The sequence below is a fragment of the Limulus polyphemus genome, unplaced genomic scaffold (genome assembly GCF_000517525.1).
Source record: "Limulus polyphemus unplaced genomic scaffold, Limulus_polyphemus-2.1.2 Scaffold716, whole genome shotgun sequence".
In the NCBI taxonomy this organism is placed as follows: domain Eukaryota; kingdom Metazoa; phylum Arthropoda; class Merostomata; order Xiphosura; family Limulidae; genus Limulus; species Limulus polyphemus.
In genome coordinates this window covers 71,136-91,900 of record NW_013666326.1, presented here as the reverse complement: position 1 = coordinate 91,900, position 20,765 = coordinate 71,136, and the positions used below count along the sequence as shown (strand labels likewise).

Here is a 20,765-nt window from a genome sequence, read left to right as displayed (position 1 = left end):
GCAGATACAGTATTTCAATGTTAGGTATGTTAAGAACTATTCTTTTTTCTTATAAACCAAACAGCAGTTTTTTTGCAGGTAGGATTTAGAAAAACTGACCTGAGATGATAATGCTGTATAACAATACATTTCAACTCTTATGGTTTTGAATTCTAAACAATCAAATCACCTATACTTAGCTTTCTCTACAGACTATTACTGAAGTATACAATCAGTTTTCCAGAATAATGTATTTTTACAAACACATCTAGCATATCATTATATTATAATGAAATGAAAAGGCATTTTTTTTTCAAATATTCCTTACCAGTTTGCACAGCATGAGCCTTCTGCATGTGTGTAACTAACTCTTCTCTTTCCTTGAAATGTATCTGACAAGCAGGGCACTTAGAATCCACAATTGATGCAAAATGACTCTGCCGTACATGAAGCCTTAATTTGTATGGCTGAGATGTGCAGAAGTTACAAAAACGGCAGACAAAAGTTCTCATACTGTGGACAGTTTTCATGTGGTCTAGGTGAGAAGTAATGGTTGATGATGGGTATGAACACAAACTACAATAAAAAAACCTTCCCAAAAACGTAATCTGGGATTCTGGAATATTACGCACAATTTTTCCATGGATAGATGAATAATGCTCTTCAACTTGATTAAGGTTTCTCAAAAGAGCCTGACAAAACCGACACTTAGATTTTAAAACAGTGCTTTCATTCACATTTGAAGGCATGCATACAAACACACAGTTTTCATTATACTGGGCTTTAATGATGGTAGAAACAAGATCATGAACTTTGCGGTAGTGTCTATCCAGGTCTCGGACGGTTTTTAATTGTATTTTTTCGGGGCAAATCATGCAATTCTGTATTTTTTCATTGGGAGAAAAAACCTGAGAAAATAAGTAAACTCCCACAAATTCATCTTTATTTTCTGCTTCTTCTACTGGTAATTCACTTTCAATAAGCAAAACAGTGTTAGGCAATTTTGACATGGAAGTATCCTCAGCAGGGTCAAATGTACATTCTTCTAGTCTAGGCAAGCCAATGGTATTACGTTCCTGGGAGAAAGAAAATAATTTCTAGAACATAAAGTAAATTTATTATGCAAAGGATAGACAAAAAATGTTTATTTTCATTTCAATGTCAGCCAATTTTTTTTATTACTTCATGACTTAAATATTAGTACTTTAGAATTTTCAATGTAACATATTTTCAACTAATAGTTTTTCTCTAATTCTATTGCATTATCTTTAATGTTAAAAATCTAATTTTTTCTTCCTAAATAAATGAAATTAACTATCATGCGACTACACATCATTTCTTAGCATTCTGTAAGTCAACTTTAAGCATTTGATCAAACAAGACACTATGGTCACCTTAGATGTATAACAATTTCCACAGTATTTGCAGAATCTCTGTCACTGAGATAACTACAGTAGCTATATAATGGCTTCTATTTGTATAAGTTCATGGAAAAAGAGTGTAAAATGTAAGTATCTTACAATAAACATCAGCAAAAATAAAGTACAAGTTAACATTTTCCTTACCTGAAAATGTATTTATGTTAGATACTCACCTCTCACACAGAATATATTTACCCCTCATCAATCTGCTTAGGATATTTGCATGCCACCTTAAGCTAACTCTGACCTAAAAAGCACATTTAATATTAACTGTGTTAGTGCATGATGACATCATCAGACGATAACACCCCTCCACCAACATAATACAGCATCCTTGTGCAGCAGCTACCCCAAAGCTCTTGCACTTGAAATAATTTCATTCTTACACGAGACATGAAGAAAGTGCATCAGAAGTGGTGCAGACAGGTGAGAAGGTGTACTGAGGTATCTATCAGAAATACATTTTCAGGTATAAAAAATGTTGACTTCTGAGACAATATCTTGCCTACACACACACACACACATAGAACTGCTAGAATCCCACAATGAAATGGTGGAGATGTCAGTGTAAACATTAAATCTAGATGAGCTCCCTTCAAAAAGTGCCTGAAAGGAAAGCCCAAGGAGTGTGACACAATGGCAGGGGCTCCACAGGGGTGCACCAATGGGAGGCTGCATCTCATTTCAACCAGGGTATACTCTTCACCTGGAAGAAAAGGAGGAAAAGGCTTAAGAGCCCTAATTGTTACAAGGAATGGTGGAATTTTTGCAGGACCAACCAAGCACCCGCATACAAGTGGTTGACTAGTCAAGAAGTGTAGGGGGTTAGGGTGTGATCAGACTGCACAGTCCCTCTCTCACCTCAACTGGACAGACAGAGACATTGGAGATGAACCTGTCCTGCTGCAAGAGGAGAGTACACTGGTTGTTTGAGGGGAGACCTGCACTACACAGACAATGCCACCACTGTCCTACTTTCCACCGTATTGTACTGTACACAATCAGTCAGTGACAAACTCTCCAAGGTCCACCACCCCAGCAGCTAGGAACTTGTAAGTGGCAAGGTCTCCAATGCATCACATGAAGAGGAGGAGAGATAATTTGTGTTCGAAGACTCAAAAAAGCACCCAGATCACTCTCCTGTTGCAGGCTTTTCAATGATAGTACTGTCTAAACCAGGTAATTGAGTAACTTTAATACCTGTATATCAATTGATGAAGCAGAGCAAATCAGGGTTGTACAGACAAAAGAGGGGCCACTATCAGGACCCAAAAAGCAGTGTCGCACATCAAAGAGAATAGATGTGTGAAGAGACAAAGTGAAGGATAGGCATACAGAAAAAGATGCGACCATTCCTGGCTAAAAGCATCAAACACAAAGGCTGAACAATAATGAACTGGACACTAGAAGAGAGGACATTTGATATTGAGAACAGTGGCAAAGGCATTAACTCTCTAGGAATAAAGTCAGTCAAATAGACCAACATCATAACCACTTTAGCACTTATCATAATTTCCATATTATAACTTTTAACTCTTTCCAGATGGATCATGGGTGAAAGGACATGTCATCACATTTGTTGACTCCCATTTAAAATATTATTGAACTACTATTACATGAATTATATCAATAAGTTTGGTATCAAACTGTAGATTATAATTCAAATTTTAAAACTATACATTACTAAATTCGTTAATTTAAAAGAAAATATTAAAAAAACATAGATAAACATTGATTTTTGTGTGTCACATGGTATGGTGAATGCAGCACTGGTTCAAATTAGATGTTTGTGAAGTCAAAATACTAAGTCTATAGTTTTGTATGAATTAGATACTCAAATCACATATATTGACAAGCTAAAATATAAAATAAGAAACTATCTTTTCTATTCACTCATGTAATAAATCAAACACAGTGGCACCTCGCCCACCTCTTTCCATTTTTGGAAACGCTCCTTTATATACACTTACTTCTGTATATGATATAAATAACCAATCAGAAGCTCAGAATGTGGCTTTCTAAGCCATTTTAACATGATTGTATGCCATATCTTTCTTTCAAACCAAGATTTAAAGGATGTAGGTTGTGTCTTTAGTCTGCTTGAAATTTCATATTTTCTTAGACCCAAATACAGCTTAGGTACTAAGCTTGATAGATTATTGTGGAATTCTATGGTATTGATATAGTAATTTATGATTTTCTGATTATTCAACTGTATATATAATACCTCCAAAAAATTATTTCGTTTTTTATCCTCCACGTGCATAATTTTAAAAGGCTTAGCAACCTATGTCAAGCAAGAACGAAGTGCAAAGGTCGTAACTAGAAGAGATAATTCTTTCTGTACGCTTCTTTATTTACTATTCTATGTTTTAAGAAAAATAAATTTAAGAACTTGTTTCTAAATAGCAATAATCTATATAAATATATAATGTATAATAATTGAAATGTGACTGTATTTTACAAAATACCAGATGACTAAAACACAGCCAATACAAGTTACTTTGTACAGACCAAAGGATCAGTTTTACGTTATGTGATATGGTAACATGAGTGCACGTGAGCTGTGTCATTGTGACGTCTGTATTGTTAGCCAGGCATGGCTGAAAGGTCAATACAATAAAAGTAATAAATATATTTAAATGTATAATGTTATGAGATATAAGTTATTTAGTCTAAACATTTATGTTTATGTGTTATAACCTGAAGTCATTCTAGAAAGAAAAAGGCATAATTTATATTTATTTCCTTTTTTTTTTATGTTGGTTACGAGATTGGCCAAATTGGTACTGAACCCTGAATTTCATTACTGAAAATTACAGATAAAATATACAGTTTTTTCTTAACAAACATTTGATAACTATCTGGACATTATAAAGATTATGCATGTAAAATTTGAAAATTTTCTTATGCACAAAAGTATTTTTAATCTTAAAATGAAAATTACTTTGCATATTGGATAGGCAACACGCAAAAAGAAAAAGAGGCATGAGAAAAGCATTGCTTTACAAACCTTAAGATTTAATAAAAAAATATTTATACGAAACATATGAAAGCATTGTAATGTTTACTGATAATTTGCCAAATTTCCTTAACATATGATTACAAGGTCAGTCCCAGGGACTGAGCCCATGCTGAAAGAGTTAATACACATACATAACATTTGATAGACTTTCAGTAAACATTACAAGTCTTTTGTACACAAAAAATCAGGTTTTCTAATGAAGTATTTTTTACTGAATATTTGTCCTTGAGTATATATATGATATTTCTATATATTAATGTGAGTATTAAGTGATTTCCATGTTCAGATTAAACATACTTATCTTCATCTCAAAAACCTCAAATTTTATTTGCATAATCTTTAAAACTTCCTAAATAAATTTCATAAATTTTTTTCAGTAAAACTATATTTTATCTGTTATTTTTTCAACCCTAACTCTATACAAGGGTGGTCAAGTCGACCAACCTCATAACAATAACAAAAAATCAAAATAAATCTAAATTACTTTTTTTTCTAGAATGACTTCAAATTGTAATAAGAAACTACATTTGTTTATCTTAAATAGCTTTAAAACCCATAACATTATACATCTATTTATATATAAATTTTGTTTTATTGCCATTTGAACCCTGTCTAACTACTACCTGTGCCATTATAAGTCAAAAATCACTTGGTGAATGTACAGCTAACCTCATGAAAATATTTCATTACAATTTATTTCACCTAACCCAGCCTTAAGTGACATAAAAAGTTTGCTATTTTTACACTTTAGTTACTTTTATAATAATAAAGAATACACATGAAAAACAAGAAAAAAAGTACTTATCTGGGTCTTTTTTTTGCTGTTGAATGTCGATTACACTTAACCCCACTTTTTTATACCAATGGTAGTAATGCAATAATTTATTTTTTTCATTTAATTGAATAATGTACCAAAGAAAACAGAATTTAAACATGCAAAAAGCAGACAATGTCCCATAACTATCACAATTTTTCTGGCATTTTAACTGTGCAACAACAGCTGTTAAAACTTCATTTTAGCTCATTAGTGTGTTTCCCTTGGGAATCAAGCTTGAACGGAAAGCAAAATTGAAAAGTCTCTTTACAGAAAGAAATGTAATATAATACATCATTTCACAGATGAAAGCCTTGGCTTTCTATTTGTTATAAATACTATAGCATTGAATGTCAAAGAGAACTATTAGCAATTTCTAAGTGATAAGGATATTACAAGAAGAGAGGAGATGCCAAAAGAACAAATGTCACAATTCTCACACTAGGGTAAATTCAGGATTTTTTTAAATATTGATTTATAAAAGTAATAACTTAAAACTTATATACTATTAAAACATGGATTATTAGCTATGTTTTTATGCTATATTTATTGAAATACCATGAGAAGAAAGTAGTTTCATTAAATTTTGAACATAACTCACAGAAACCTTATAACATGCACAGAAAAAGATGCCTATGGAAAAAGGATGAATTAGACTTGTGTCCAACTGAATGAAAAATCTGAGAGTGAATAAGCCACTCCTTGGATACAATTCAGTTTGGACAAAAAAGGCAATTTGCCTTCAGTTTCAAAGTCCCCAGCACATGACAAGCTATGAGACATGCTTGATGGGAATGACCCCAAAACAGCAATTTCAATATGCAGAAGCAAAGAGTCGTGGAATGACTTAGCCCCTGATGATCGATATAAAAAATGTTTGTAGAACTGTTAAAGACGATCAGAACCAATCAATCCACTAGAAGAGGAGGGAAATGGGAGCATGCCCAATGGACTAGGAGAAGTTTGAGAACACTGACATGGAGTGAACTCTTCTCCAGAGCCCACACACCCAAAACCATGTTGTCATTTAGGCATGCTCCAGCCCAACAGAGAAGAATCTGTGAAAAGATAGAGATCCAGTTGGGGGGGGGGGGCAGCAAAGAGATGCCTATCGTGGTATTGGCACAGACACGCCACCAAGACAATTCCTTGAGAAGAGGTGAGAGAAAATCACAACCAAGGCTAATGAATCCCAAGAAAGTGACCACTGGTTCCAAAATGTCAACTGAATGAGGCACATGCGTGTGTGTGCAGCCTAATGGAGTGTGTGGTTCTAGGAAAGCCAGAGTCCCCACAAGCAAAAGAACCTTGCATGCATGGTGAAAAAAAAAACACTGGAGGAAAAATAACCCTACACTGTGGGATGACTAGAAACCAGTTGAGAGATGACAGATCAATTACCAGACATCAAAGATATGAGAGTAATATCTCGAAGTAGGAGTAAATACACTCTCAATCAGGTTATTGGTCAAGAGATCCAAGGTCACATTCTCCATACATTGAAGATAAACATGACTGGAGGGAGGAGGAGAAGCAGAGAAATAGGCCCTGGGTGAGAACCTAAAGAACCCATTTGTCTGTCAAAAATGGAGGCCAATGTCTAGTGAAGTGAGACAGACTCTCACTAGGTCAAACTCAACAGGACTGTCACCACAATAAACTGAACAACCCTAATGTCATGAAGTGGGAGGACAGGGAGAAGAAGATCTGGAAGCTGGAATGTGAAAGGGAGACATAGATTAAGAAGGCCTACAAACAGGATCAAAAGGGCAAGGTTGAGTAAGACAAGAAACCAAAGTAGACAAGGACTGATGCTTGGCCACCTCAGTCTGGGTCTCATTGGGTCAGGAACACCCCAAAAAAACTCCAGGCAAAGTAAAAGAGCCAAGCAAAGATCATAAAGGTAAGAGTGAAGCAAGCAAACATTTGTTAACAGAGCATCCCGACACAAGTCCAAACAACAGAAGAATAAAGTAAGGAAGGATACAGCAGTAGAAGTAGTACAGGCTAAAGTGGTAAAAAAGAAGAGAATGACTATCCAGAAAACCCTTCCATAGCACGATGAAGTGCCTCATAAATAAGATAAAGAAAGAAGAGGTAATATAAGAAGGTAGAAAGAAAAGATGAAGGCATGAAAATTGGGCTCTAGGAAGTGAAACAGGTAAAAGAGATTCCAAAGATTAGGAATCAAGGAACAGAAAAGAAGAATGTCTGAAAGCCAGGACAAAAGAGAGGAAGACAAGGCATGCGAGTGCAGATGTGCAGTTGTTCAAGAAACGAGTCCACCTAGATCCTAATATCAGACAAGGAAGTAAAGACAAAGTAATGTTGAGTGTGGGTTTCATGAAGTAAAGAACAAAAGGAAGTGAAAGACACATAAGAAAGAGAAAGAAAAGAACATACCTAGAAAATCAGGTCAAGAAAAAGATTGGAAGGGAGAAGATTTTCCTCCACAGGTAATGCAGTACCTAGAGCAAACCCTGGTTGGAAAAACATGTCATCTTAGTCATCTTCAAACTGGGGAGAATGGGTTTAAGCCATATGAATGGAAGGAGGAGGCCCAATGTACATGAGAGAACCAGTAATGTTCAGGACAATGGCTGTCACGTCATCCACAGAGAATGAGCCTCCAGTGGCCACAGGCCCCATGTTAGGAACATCTTTTCCATCACAGGACAAAGTAAAAATCAGTCACATGAGAATCAGTAATGTAGGATAAATAGCAAGATTGTTTTTATATTTTTAGTAAGATGAAAGAAACTCGTTAACTCTCTCACAATGGGCTCAGTCGAATTGGCCGAGCTTGTGACCCAAAATTGACTTTTATAGTTTCCATATTATAAGATCTAATATGTTTTGTGTATTTTCAGAAAATTTCAAACTTTCAGTAATAATTCAGTCATTTGTAGATAAAAAAAAATCAGAATTTTTCATGAAGTATTTTCCCTAAAACTTTTCCATGAATATAAGGAGTTAAAGTGTTGACTGCTCCAAGTGCAAAGTGATTCTCATGTTAGAATTAAAATGATTTTTCTTCATCTGAAAAATCTCAAATTTTATTTGCATAACCGATAAATCCTCCAAAATAAATTTCAAACATTTTTTTTTCCGTAAAACTTTATATTTTATCTGATATTTTCTCTAACTTAACTCTTTATGAGGTTGAACAATTTCACCAACTACATAACCACCAAAAAAAAAATCAAAATAAATTTAAATAACCTTTTTTTTTTCTAGATGACCTGACTTCAAATTGTAACATGAATCTACATTCTTTATCTTAAATAGCTTTAAACTCATAACAGTATACATCTGCTTATACTTAAATTTTATTGTTTTATTGCCCTTTGAACCATGTGTGACTAATATTTACACCATATAAGTTGTAAATCACTTAGCATATGTTGCAAGGATACCTTATGAACAATTTTTTATTATTATTATCATTATTTATTTTACTTAATCTAACCTTAAAGTTTCTAATTTTTATATTTCAGTTACATTTAAAAATAGTAAATAAAGAATACACATGAAAAACAAGAAATAAAGTACTTACCTGGGGTATTCATTTTTTTGCCGTCGATGACACTTAACCCTACTTTTTTATACCAATGGTAGTATTGCACTAAATAATTTTTTTTTAAATTAAATAATGTTCCAAAGAACACAAAATAATAACATGCAAAAAGCAGACAATGTCTCATAACTACCACAATTTTTCTGCCCTTCTAACTATGCAACAAGAGCTGTTAAAAATTCAGCTAAGCTTGTCGATGTGTTTCCCATTTGAAAAAAATTTTAACTGGAAACAAAATAGACAATTCTTTGTACAGAAAACAATGTGTTATAATATATTTGATATATTAAAACATGACTTTCTACTGCTTATAAGTAACACAGTATTAAATGTCAGAGAGAACTATTTCTGAAAGAGAGGATGTGACAGGTGGGCATGGCAAGAGGGGTCTGGTTGTCTATTTCATAGCTTTCTAACCAAATATGATAGAAGGTTCCAAAAATTATGCTTTGTTTGAATGATAACATTATAATGAGTAATTTACATTCAAATTCATACTTCTAAGAGGGGTATTTAAGTTAAAGAACTGATAATACCTAGAGATCAAATGTTGCAATTCCCATACTAGGAGAAATTCAGGATTTTTTTCTAATATTGCATTATACAATTAAGAACTTAAAACTTATGTAATTTTCATATGTGGATTACTAGCTAAGTTTTATGCCAAATTTATTTTTGTACAATGATAAGAAAGTAGTTTAATTAAATTTTGAATGAAACTCACTATAACCTAATGACATGCCCAGAAAAAGATGCCTGTAGTGAGTGTTAAACTTCAATGAAACTTGAGGTTCATAAACTATTACAAATATCACAGAATTGATCAATAATTTTAAAAACACGTCCGTTCAAGACAATGCTGAGGAAAAGAATGAAGTTACTTCAAGTGTAAGTGCTTTAGGGGAGTCACTGTGCATGGAAGCTGTGTCACCCTCCTACTGATGGAGGGATATCATTGCATGACAATGATATTATGCACAATTATTGCAGTTCATATTAAACAAATGCTTTTTAGGGAAATAGCTCGAGATTAGTGGCATCCAAGTCTGACAGGCAGATGCATGTGGGGTTAAGCTATTCTGTGTGAAAAGGTGAGGTACTGTCTTGGAAACTTAAATGACTTGTGGTTTCTGATAATAAGACATCTATCATGACCATTTATAATCCATTCTTATGTTATTCTTATTTGTTAAGCCATATTCTACACTAAGACCAAAATGAAACAATGTATAGGATTCTCTCATTACTACTTAGACACATTTATGGGATTAATAAAATGTTTTTCATTTCTACAAACAAAATTTTTCATATCAGGGTTGGACATTTGTGGAATCTAACATTCCCAGCATGCTTTAGGTGACCGTCACACCTGATAAATTTAATCACTGAAGAAATATTGAAGAAGCAGGGAATATTTAAACATCTACTTCTCTCCATTTATGCTACATTCTGTCAGCAAGAGAATTTTTGGTGAAGGTGACTTCAAAAAAAGCTCAAGATTATGCCATCTTAGCCCAAATCTCATTGATGTAATAGTTTTCACTCATGTCACTACAATTGAGGAAATAACTAAATTACAATTTTTGGTATTTGTTCTCGGAGAATCAAACCTATTACATCAAAAAAAAATCTGTTATCTTAAACATTTTTTTACTTCATTATATATTTTTACTTCATTAAAAAGTAAAAAGATAAGTTGATTTCACAATTATTCATTATTATTTCTTACATAAAATTTGCATAAAAATTAAGCATGATACCCTCACATTTAATCCTAACTTCTGTGATCCAATTTATTCTATTTATGACAAGAAACACTGCAATGAATGTCCCTGTTATAGTAAACATTATTTATTGCTTTTAGAATTCTCATCAAAACCCATAAGTTTAACATATTTAAATGACCATGACATTTTTTCTTAATTTACATAGACCTGCATAGTCATTAGTTGACTGCATAATCAAAGTCTGAATATCTAGACTTAGTAAAGTCAAGTTTAGGTTAGTGTGTCCATATTTGTATCTTTGATTTAGTTTTTTGACATTTGGCAAGTGGTTGACTTCTGACCAGACAACCTGATTAATGGCCTGTCAAAAAAAGACTTAAATGTAAAAGTGTTTGTTGTTGTCATTCCACAGAAAATAAGTATTAAATTGCTTTTGATGGTGAAATTGTATTAACTCTTTCAGTAGGAGTGGGTAAAAGTTGGAGGTTATGTATTGTCAATGTATGTCAATAATCTTGACATTAAAACAAAAAATATAATTCAGATTTTTATACTATTTAAGTTTTGATTTTTTAATATCAAAAATAACTATTTTAAAAAATGCTCAATCTTCACTTCCCAGTGTCACAACTTGTCTGCACTCCAAATTCTCCTTTATAGACATTATATCTTCTCTAATACAGCTTTCCGTGTAAAACCAAACTACATATAATCATAAACATATATGTAATTCTTGATTGGCAGAAATATCAATTAGTTTAATAGTCTTACAAGGTTGATGGACATGTTTGTAACCAATAGAAAGAGCATCTTCTTCATTATAGAAACCTCAAACAGACGTTATTTAGTTTCCCATGTAAATCATTAATTAGTAGAAGTATTTTATTTTGGTGATCATAATTCTTTCCTACGAGTGCTTACAGAATGTTTTTTGAACTATTTGTAGCTAAGTTAGAAAGCCAGTTAAAGTTGGGTAATTTTGGGATATCTTCTAGTGCCCAATATAGTTTGTGCATTCTAAAATGTATATTTGAAAGCTAATGAATTTTTTTTTCAACAACTAATTTAGTAAAAACAGTCAAGGCCTACCAGCAAGTGCAAAAAATCATAGGGTCACACACTTTGTTCCTAGTGTTTACTGCAGACACTAATGGGCTCTTGCTGCAACTTATTGCTTTTGATGAAGGATCGTGATCAAAAGTACAGACAATAAACCATAAAAAGTGAACAGACGTGAAAATTTTAACTGAAATTGTGATTAAGAAAATTTTAAATCTCAGAAAATGATGTATTCAAAGAAGAAGAGAACATTATTCATTTTACTTAATATTTTTCAAATTTACATTTCACCATACATTGATGATTTTGCTATAACCAGTGTTAAGGAAAAGGAAATAGATAAAATACAAATCTCTTCTAGAGGTTATGTGAATGAAATAATAAAACCATAATATGAAAAGAAATATTTTTATTCTTAGTTTGAAAAATCACCACCTTTCACTGTAACTCAGTAGTCTTCATAAATTTACAGAGAACCCTTTAGTATAAATACTTTATTTTAAAAATCTGCTTTTTTGTCCACAAAAGAATTATGATTATTCAACATTTGCCAAATTTCCTGAAAATAAATTTAGCATATTCAGAGATACAATATGTAAAGATTCACACTTCCAAGGTGGTTCAAATTGGCACAATTTGTACTTAAGGTGTTAATTATGTCTTACATCCTTTTAAATATGTTTAAACCTGTTTTAACTTTAAGTAAGAGTTGTATAATTTTAAGTTTTGTCACATAATGCATAACTATATTTTTTCTGGATTATCAGCAATTTTATGTTGCATGATTTCCAACAGTCGACTGCATAATTTTCAATATTAGCCACATAAAAATTGGGGCCTTGAATAGTCTAAGGAAATGGGAAAGTCTTAAAAAATTATGATTTCAGTAATATGCCACTCAACATGTAGGGTCAGTACTTTTTTTTTTAATGATTACATTATCAAACTTAAAATTAAACTTTAAAGATTTACAAGTTACAAAATTTGTTAGTTTCTTTGTTGAATTTTGTACAAAGCTACTCAAGGGCTATCATTATTTTGAAGTGAAAGACAAGAAAGAAGACAGCTTGTCAACACCACCCACTGATAACTCTGCTACTCAAATCAAAAAGTGGGATTTGATTGTCACTATTATAATACACCCACAAACCAAAATGCAGAACACAATTTTTTTGGCAGTAATGGGGAATGAACCACAAAAACTTCAGAAGATGGCACACTTACCACTGGGCCACTCTATAGATTAAATAGAAATAAATATTAAATAAAGCTGGTTAAAGAATTAAGTCTTAATAATAAACTTGAATATTCTAGGTGAAAGAATTTAATTAAATATTGCAATTTCAAAAGCAAAACAAAAACATGAAACCAAAGCTAATCCACACATTACTAAATTAAGGGAATCTTCTTACAAGCTAACCTTACTGGTGGTGCATAAAAGATTTAGTAAATATTATAAATAAATAAACTATTTGCATCATGGTGGTCCCTATTTTTGGTTTACAACACTCTCACCCTCTTATTTTGTCCATAATATAAATAAGTAATTCATGCCAAGTTTTATCCATACTGAACAGCATTTAGGGGTTACTCATAGCATTTGAAATCTTATCTTGCAGCTCAAATTATACCTGCATACTCTGAATTTTCCAGAATATTCTAAATAGTTCTACAAGATTCTAGATTATGCTGGAATGTTCTAGCATATTATTATGAAATATCCTAGCACATTCTGGAATACTGTAGCATATTCTGGAATATTCCAGAGCATTCCATGTTATTCAAAATGTTAAAAACATTCTGTATATAAATAAACCATGGTGTCACTTTTTACTTTTGGAATATTTTGTACGATGACAATAGTTTCTAGAATTTATGTGAGGGTATATATAAGCACCTAAGCAGATTTTTCTGTATCATTTCAGCTGACACTGTGTCGGCAAATCATTGCAAATGAATATTGCAATAAGAAGTAAGTCTACACTTTGGCTGCTTGGTTCAGAAAAAGACTGAACTAGGAAGCAAATTAACTTCAAATATGCAAGTGCTACGTGTGTTTTTCTACTATCACAAAACATAAGAGAAGAAAGCTTATGAAACTCAAAGGCTGTGATAAAGGACACTGCAGCTTTTTGAAATAAGGCTCAAATTCAATTTGTCCAGAATATCATGCCATTAACAAATTGGAGAAATATTTGAAAACAGGTAAAGCTAAAGAAAAATTCAAAAAGAAAAACTGAAACACACTGAGTTAATGAAGAAGAGTTTGTCAATAATCTGGATCACCTTTTTAACATCACACAATAGGGATATCCTGACCCTGATTAAGATCTCACAAGACAAGGACTTTCTTCTTGCTCATGTGAAAAGAGAACACAGTGTGGGTGCATGGGCTAGGTAGATACGGTTCTTTCTTTAACGGAATCAAAGGTTGAGAAAAGAAGTAACGCATGTGTGAACAGGAAATGGCATGCAGAGCAGAAACAGCAGACCTTGATTGTAACTGTCAGTTGTTTAGAATCATCCCACAGTAGTGATTATGAAATTAGAATATACAATACCAATAACAGTGATGAGGATAGAGTTGGAGAATCATCTTCTAAACCTAAAAAGAGGACAAGGGCAAAAAGAAATATCACTCCCGATTTAGCAGCAGCTATGGAAAAAACCAAACTAAGTGAAAGAAAGGCAACATTTACCCTTACTGCCACAGCTCACAACCTTGGTCATTATGTGCATAAACTAACCATCAACCATTCCTCAATCTGATAATCTCGACATCGCTTCTGTGAAGAACTTGTCAAAAACTTAAACAAACAGTTCCAGTCAACAGTTTTAATCTGGGATTGCAAGCTTTATAATGATCTCACAGGGAAAGAACAAGTACATGGTCTGTCAGTGAACCCTTTGGTGCAGGAGTAGACCAACTCTTAGGCATTTCAATGTTGATGTTCTGAATTGGAGAGGCTTAACTCTGCTGTGGCACTTTTGCTTTAAGAGAGGGGAGCCATTGATTATGAAAACAGCAGTTAGTTTTCACACAACAGCAAGCAAGACTGGTCACAGAAATGGAGCATATGTGCTGTTAGAACAAAGATTAAACAATAATCTTCTGTATTTAGCAATGATATTGTATCTTAGGAATTTTCCTGGCATATATATTCAAAGGCTGTATGGGGCTTTACTCTGGTCCAGATATTGCAATTTTCAATTGATTTTACCAATTCTGAGAACACAGGTGTCAGTCCAATTATGAAACTGGAACTGACCATGATAAAGTAGCAGAAGTCACAGAGAAATTTGAGGACAGTGTCAACGAGTTTGCTACAAGACAACTTCACATCATCCAACCTAGAGATGACTATTGAGAGCTTCTTGAACTAGCCATAACCTTAGTTGCATCCTTCCTCAAGGAGTGCAATTTATAGCACCTGGAGCACTTTGTCATGTACAATGGATGGCCAAGACATTATATGCCCTCAAGACCTGGATGTTTACGAGACAGTTTAAGCTCAATGGTCTTGATGAAAGAGGACATTGTGGCATTGCAAATTTATTGTTTGAGTCTATTTCAGAGCATAGTTCACCGTTTCTGATTCCATTTCTACTTCTTGTAATGATCTTAACTTCCTACAATATCTTATTAAGCATAAGAAGGTGAATTCTGCTCATTCAAAATTTGTCTGTAATAAATTTGCTGGGCAACTATAGTATTTCAATGAGGAACTCACTTATTTGGCATCCTTTAGTTCAACTGTATCCACAGAGACAATATGACCAATGGTAAAGGTACTACATGAGAAGGAAGGCATGAACCTCCAAAAGCATATCCAGCTGAATATCAATAAATTTGAGGACATGTTAAATGAATATTTCATCACAAAGAACACAATACACTTCTTCAGGCACCTCAAAATACCATCTAGATTTCTGGATCATGGCCCTGAGTCATGGGAGCACAGCGAAGACTACAGACATTCAACACTTGAATATGTTAAATGACAATGCTGAAGGGGATGTGGCCCTTATTGAGGAGTGTAGTGTCATCATAATAAAGAAAGAACAGAAAAAATTACTCCTTCAAGAGCAAAAAGGAAATAATAAAAATGCAAAAGTGGCTAACTACATCAAAATCATATGGCACTGCTAATGCGTATGTGACATCATAATCAAGTTCTAGCTGTGATGGGAAGGATATTGAAGGAAAGATGTGAGGAAATCAACAATAGAGAGAAGAGCCATAGTAGTCAGGTTAACTTTGTGCAAAAGGATGGTAAGACAAGTTAAACACCAAAGGAATCATTTGTTGTTTTAGAAGAGGCAAAAGACTGGAAGGTCTGTATTCCCCTTTACATTAAAATTAATAGTGTCTTAATGTTATATAGAAATATTCATTTTAATTTATGTTTTGTTCAGAATCTATTCTTCACACAGTAAATATGAACTCTACCATGACCATACATGTAATAAATGGTTATATTTGAGCAGATGACTTAGAATGATATAAGAAAGCCTACTTAAGTTTGCACTTTAAAAATCAAATTTGTATTATCTGTATTTTCTTTCAGACCTAATGATACTTTGAATGGATGTCTGGAGTGGGGTGTTAGTTAGGCTATTAAGATATGTTAGACTATTTGGTTAAACTTCATATATATATAAAAATCACAATGTTTCAACATCAAATGTTATATTTCATTCTTAGCTCAATATCATTTTCATACAGTATGCTGAAATTTTGTATGCAAGCATGAGAAAAACGCCCTGCTTTGAATTTGCAAACCTTGTGTGTTTTCTCTTTACAGTATCAGTAAATAAGTAACCTTTTCCCTTTCTGTAGAAGTAACATGAACAACAATAAAACTATGTCATTTACATCATCACACCTAACACATTTATAATCAGTTTATGACAGCCAGACTTTTTGTTATGTTTGCTCTTCAAATATCATCATGGAGTTTGTTACTCAGTGTTGTGGTCCTTTGAATGAAACCATGAAGTAAATAAAAACTTGTAAGTCTTATTGACCTCTTAGCTTTTTTTTTTATATAGAAGTTTAGAAATAGCAATTTTGAAAATAGAAAAGCATGTTGGTCATGTTACCAAAATCCTTCCCCCCATTAGTTCTAAATTATTAGAATAAATATAAGAATTACAATAGCTATGTGATAGTGATATTGCAGGAGCAATTTTAAATATCAGTATGGATCTCCCTATACAAGAGCAACCAGAAACTACTTTGTCTACTGTAGCCAACTTCTACTTTATTCATTCATACTATTAGCTTTATTATCATTAAATTCAATATGTTTACTAATTTTGTTTGGCAATAACTTAATTGCCACTGTAGTAATACAAATCAAAAGAGTGAGATCATTACTGGTATTGTCTTTGGTCTGACGTTTGTGTTTTCATCTTCATATTTATGGGAAGTGTAAGTCAAGAGTTTAATAAGTGTTTTATCCAATGGTGAACAAGTGTCACATATTCAACTGTTCTTGAACTTAGCTTTAACAATATCAACTTGATAGTAAGTAAAAATATTCAAACTAACACTCGTAAATTTCTTCTTCTTTCTACAATAGTGCAATTTTAGTGCATATCCTACAAAATATCTTTTGTGGAAAATTCTTAACCAACAGTAGCACTGAAGATCAGTTCTGGAATAACTAATATTTTAGCCACTTAACACACAGTTCCTAAAATATACTCAAACATATAACTCAATCAACATCAAACCTACATACACTAAATCTTCTAACTTTTCTTAATTCAAGTGAAGGAACAGACCATCCAGTAGTATCAATGTCAATTTAATCACCTAACCAGCATTAAAAAAAACATCCTCATATTCAGCATAATTACTCTATTACAAAAATGAAAATAAAAAAAAATAAAAACAAGTAAAAGGAATGTTCTTAATATTGTTACTTTTTATAATCATGAAACAAATTTAAGCGATGTTTCTGCATATAAATGGATAATAATAATAATAATACAAAATACTGGTATTATGGAGGTATCATCCAACATTTTCTGAGGGAAGAATATGGCTAAGTAGGCTGCTGTCTATTGGTTGGGTCTAAATGACCTTCTAACACAATTATTCTCACAATTACTTTCAATTTCACATGTATTAATTTCAATAATTTTACAATGTATAAATAGTGAGCTGTCAATCAACAGGGTTGCCAATGTTTTGGAGTGTAAGTGTGACACTAAACATTTTAATCATTAGAAGCACGTGTAGCAGTTGATATTAAATTTATTCAAGCTACTTTATTACCAATATATATTTGCTCTCTAGGTATCCCCTCTCCTCTAATTTATTTACCACCCCTCCAAAAAGTACAGAATTTGATGTCAATTACTCATTATAATATTGTTATCACTCAGGCAAAGCATTATTTTTATAATTTTCTATCTTATTTGTTTATGGAGTCATAAACTAGAAACTAAGACCCACTTTCCACACCCATCTGTCACATCATCTTTTTCACAAATAGTCAGTAATTCTTTCTAACATTTTTGTACTATATCAATCATAAAAAATAGAAAGGTAAAGTTTTAATGCATCAAATGACCTATGCTACATTGTTTTCAGTACAGAATATTGTCAATTTCATCCTCAATTTGAAAGTTTATCTTATAATGTGTTCAGATCAAGCAGCAAAGGGAGATAATCTAAGCTCCTCTTATCATAATTAGAGAGCCAGTTGCATAATAACAGATATAGGACATTGTTTGCTTTGTGCATGTTATTATTCTATGTTCCTAGACATATTATTTGTGTAAATAAAAATCATTTAGTGTACTATTACTATAATTAGAAAAATAAAAGTAGGCTTAAATTTCATGGGCAATTGACAGCAGAAAAACAAGAGATCAAAGGTAAGTATTATATATATTGTTTTTCATGTATATTCTGTGTTTATGGTTATAAAAGTAATTAAAATGTTAAAATTAGTAACTTTTTAGGTTAGATAAGGTTAGGTTAAGTAAGATAATGAATAATAATAATAATAGCAAAAAGTCTTCACTACTTGTGAGTAGCTTATGTTATTCAATGCAGTAAAAGCTATGCATTTGCCAAGCAAATTACAACTTATATGGCAGAAATATTAACTAGAAACAGTTCAAAGGGCAATAAAACAATAAAATTATGTAGAAATAGGTGTAGACTGTTTCAAGCCTTAAGCTATTTAGGATAAACAACTGTGGTTTTCAATTACAAACTGCAGACATTCTAGTTTTTTAAACAAAAATTTGATTTTGTTTTCTTTTTATGGTGGTTACAAGGTCAGTCAAATCAACCAAGTCCATATGGAGTTAGGGTAGAGAAAAATATAAAGTTTTACTGAAAAAAAAAAGATAAATATTAATTCAGGAGGTTTTAGAGGTTACACAAACAAAATTTGAAAAGTTTATACTCAAAACAGTCAACATTACGACTTCACTTATTCACAGAGAAATCTTTAGTAAAAATACACAATTAAAAAATCTGATTTTCTTTTGTACAAAAGACTCATAATGTTTACTGAAAGCTTGCAATATTTCATGAAGATGCACAAAATATATTCAATGGAAACTCTGATGGTTACTTTGTGGTTACTAGATCAGCCACATTAACCAACATCATATGGAAAGTTAATAATTAAGCATTCGATAATTTTTAAAAGATAAAATTTGAAAGGTTAGCAATTATAAGAAAGTATAAGATAGCTAAACATTTGTTATCTATAGATCTAAGTGACATAAAAATCTTGTTATTAAAGAGTGAGTAGATTAACAATGAACACAGATCAGGACTTAATAAAACAACCAAACAAGTTAGCAGCCAATATCCCAATAATTGTCCAGCATACTTGTCAGGATAAAATTACAATCTATGAGTATACATGTACATCATTAGAAGTCATTAATCTTAACCATCTCTTGACATAACTGATCTTTTGCATATTTAGTTCTTAAACTTATTTTCTTATAACATAGAACAGTAACTAAAGAAGTAAAAAAAACAAATTATCTCTCCTAGTTACGACCTTTGTACTCAGTTGCTGCTTGACACAGCTTGCTAAGCCTTTAAAAACTTTGCACGTGGAGGATATGAAACAAAATATTTTTTTTTAGGTTTTATATATACATTTGAATAATAAAAAAATCATAAATTACTACATCAATAACACAGAATTCAACTATAACTTATCAAGCTTAGTAACCAAGATGTAATTTACCCCCAAAAAATATGAAATTTCATGCAAACTAAAGACACAACCTCATTGAAATCTTGGTTCAAAAGAAAGCAATGGTGCTAGCCACATTAGAAATGCTGAGAAAAACCACTATGGAGACATTCTGAGCTTACGTCATATGTCATTATGTCATATATAGAAGTAAGTGTATATAAGAGAGCATTTCCAAAAATGGAAAGAGTTGGGCAGGGTGATACTGTGTTTGATTTATTACATGAGCAATATCTTAGCAAATTGAAAAGATAAGACCTTCTTATTTTATATTCTAGCTTGTCAATATCGGTAAGTTGAGTTCCTAAGTAAGTCATACGAAACTATAGACTTAGTATTTTGACTTCACAAACATCTAATTTGAACCAGTGCTGCATTCAACATACCATGTGACACACAAGAATCAATGTTAAACTCTGTTTTTTAATATTTCTTTTAAATTGAGGAAGATAAAATACTAAAATTTGAATTATACTCTACAGTTTGATACCAAACGGGCCTTGACATGGCCTTTCACACGTGACCTGTCTGTAAGGTTTAATAACAGTTTCATATCAATACAGTACAAAAAACTTAAGTTCATATGACATATTTTGCTTCTCATAGACTATGTGCTACATATAATCATATGGTGTAATGCTGAAATTTCAAAAACCAATTGACTTTATTCATTATAATGTTTCAGCATTTCAAAATTTAAAAAATTATTATGACAATAATTGTTAATTTACTCTTAATATAATGATATAAATAATAATATATAATTATATTAAAACATGCTTTGCAACCAACTGAGCACCTACATCATGTGTCCTCCAATACTTCTCAAATATTGGTCACAATTCTCTGGTAAAACAAACATGAACCATATTTTTCAGAATATAAGATGCACCCTTATTTTGAAGACAAAGTTTTTGGGG

At 32.2% G+C, this 20,765-nt stretch overlaps 1 protein-coding gene across 3 annotated transcripts in view; it reads right to left on the bottom strand.

Annotated features, from left to right (window-relative positions):
• LOC106460135 overlaps positions 1-20,765 on the bottom strand; it is a 150,202-nt gene that overhangs the window by 74,804 nt on the left and 54,633 nt on the right. For all 3 annotated transcript variants that reach the window (XM_022386783.1, XM_013919816.2, XM_022386784.1), the window contains one exon: positions 308-1,055. In XM_022386783.1, coding sequence (XP_022242491.1) covers positions 308-1,055 — 748 coding nt within the window. The remainder of the gene's footprint in view (positions 1-307; positions 1,056-20,765) is intronic.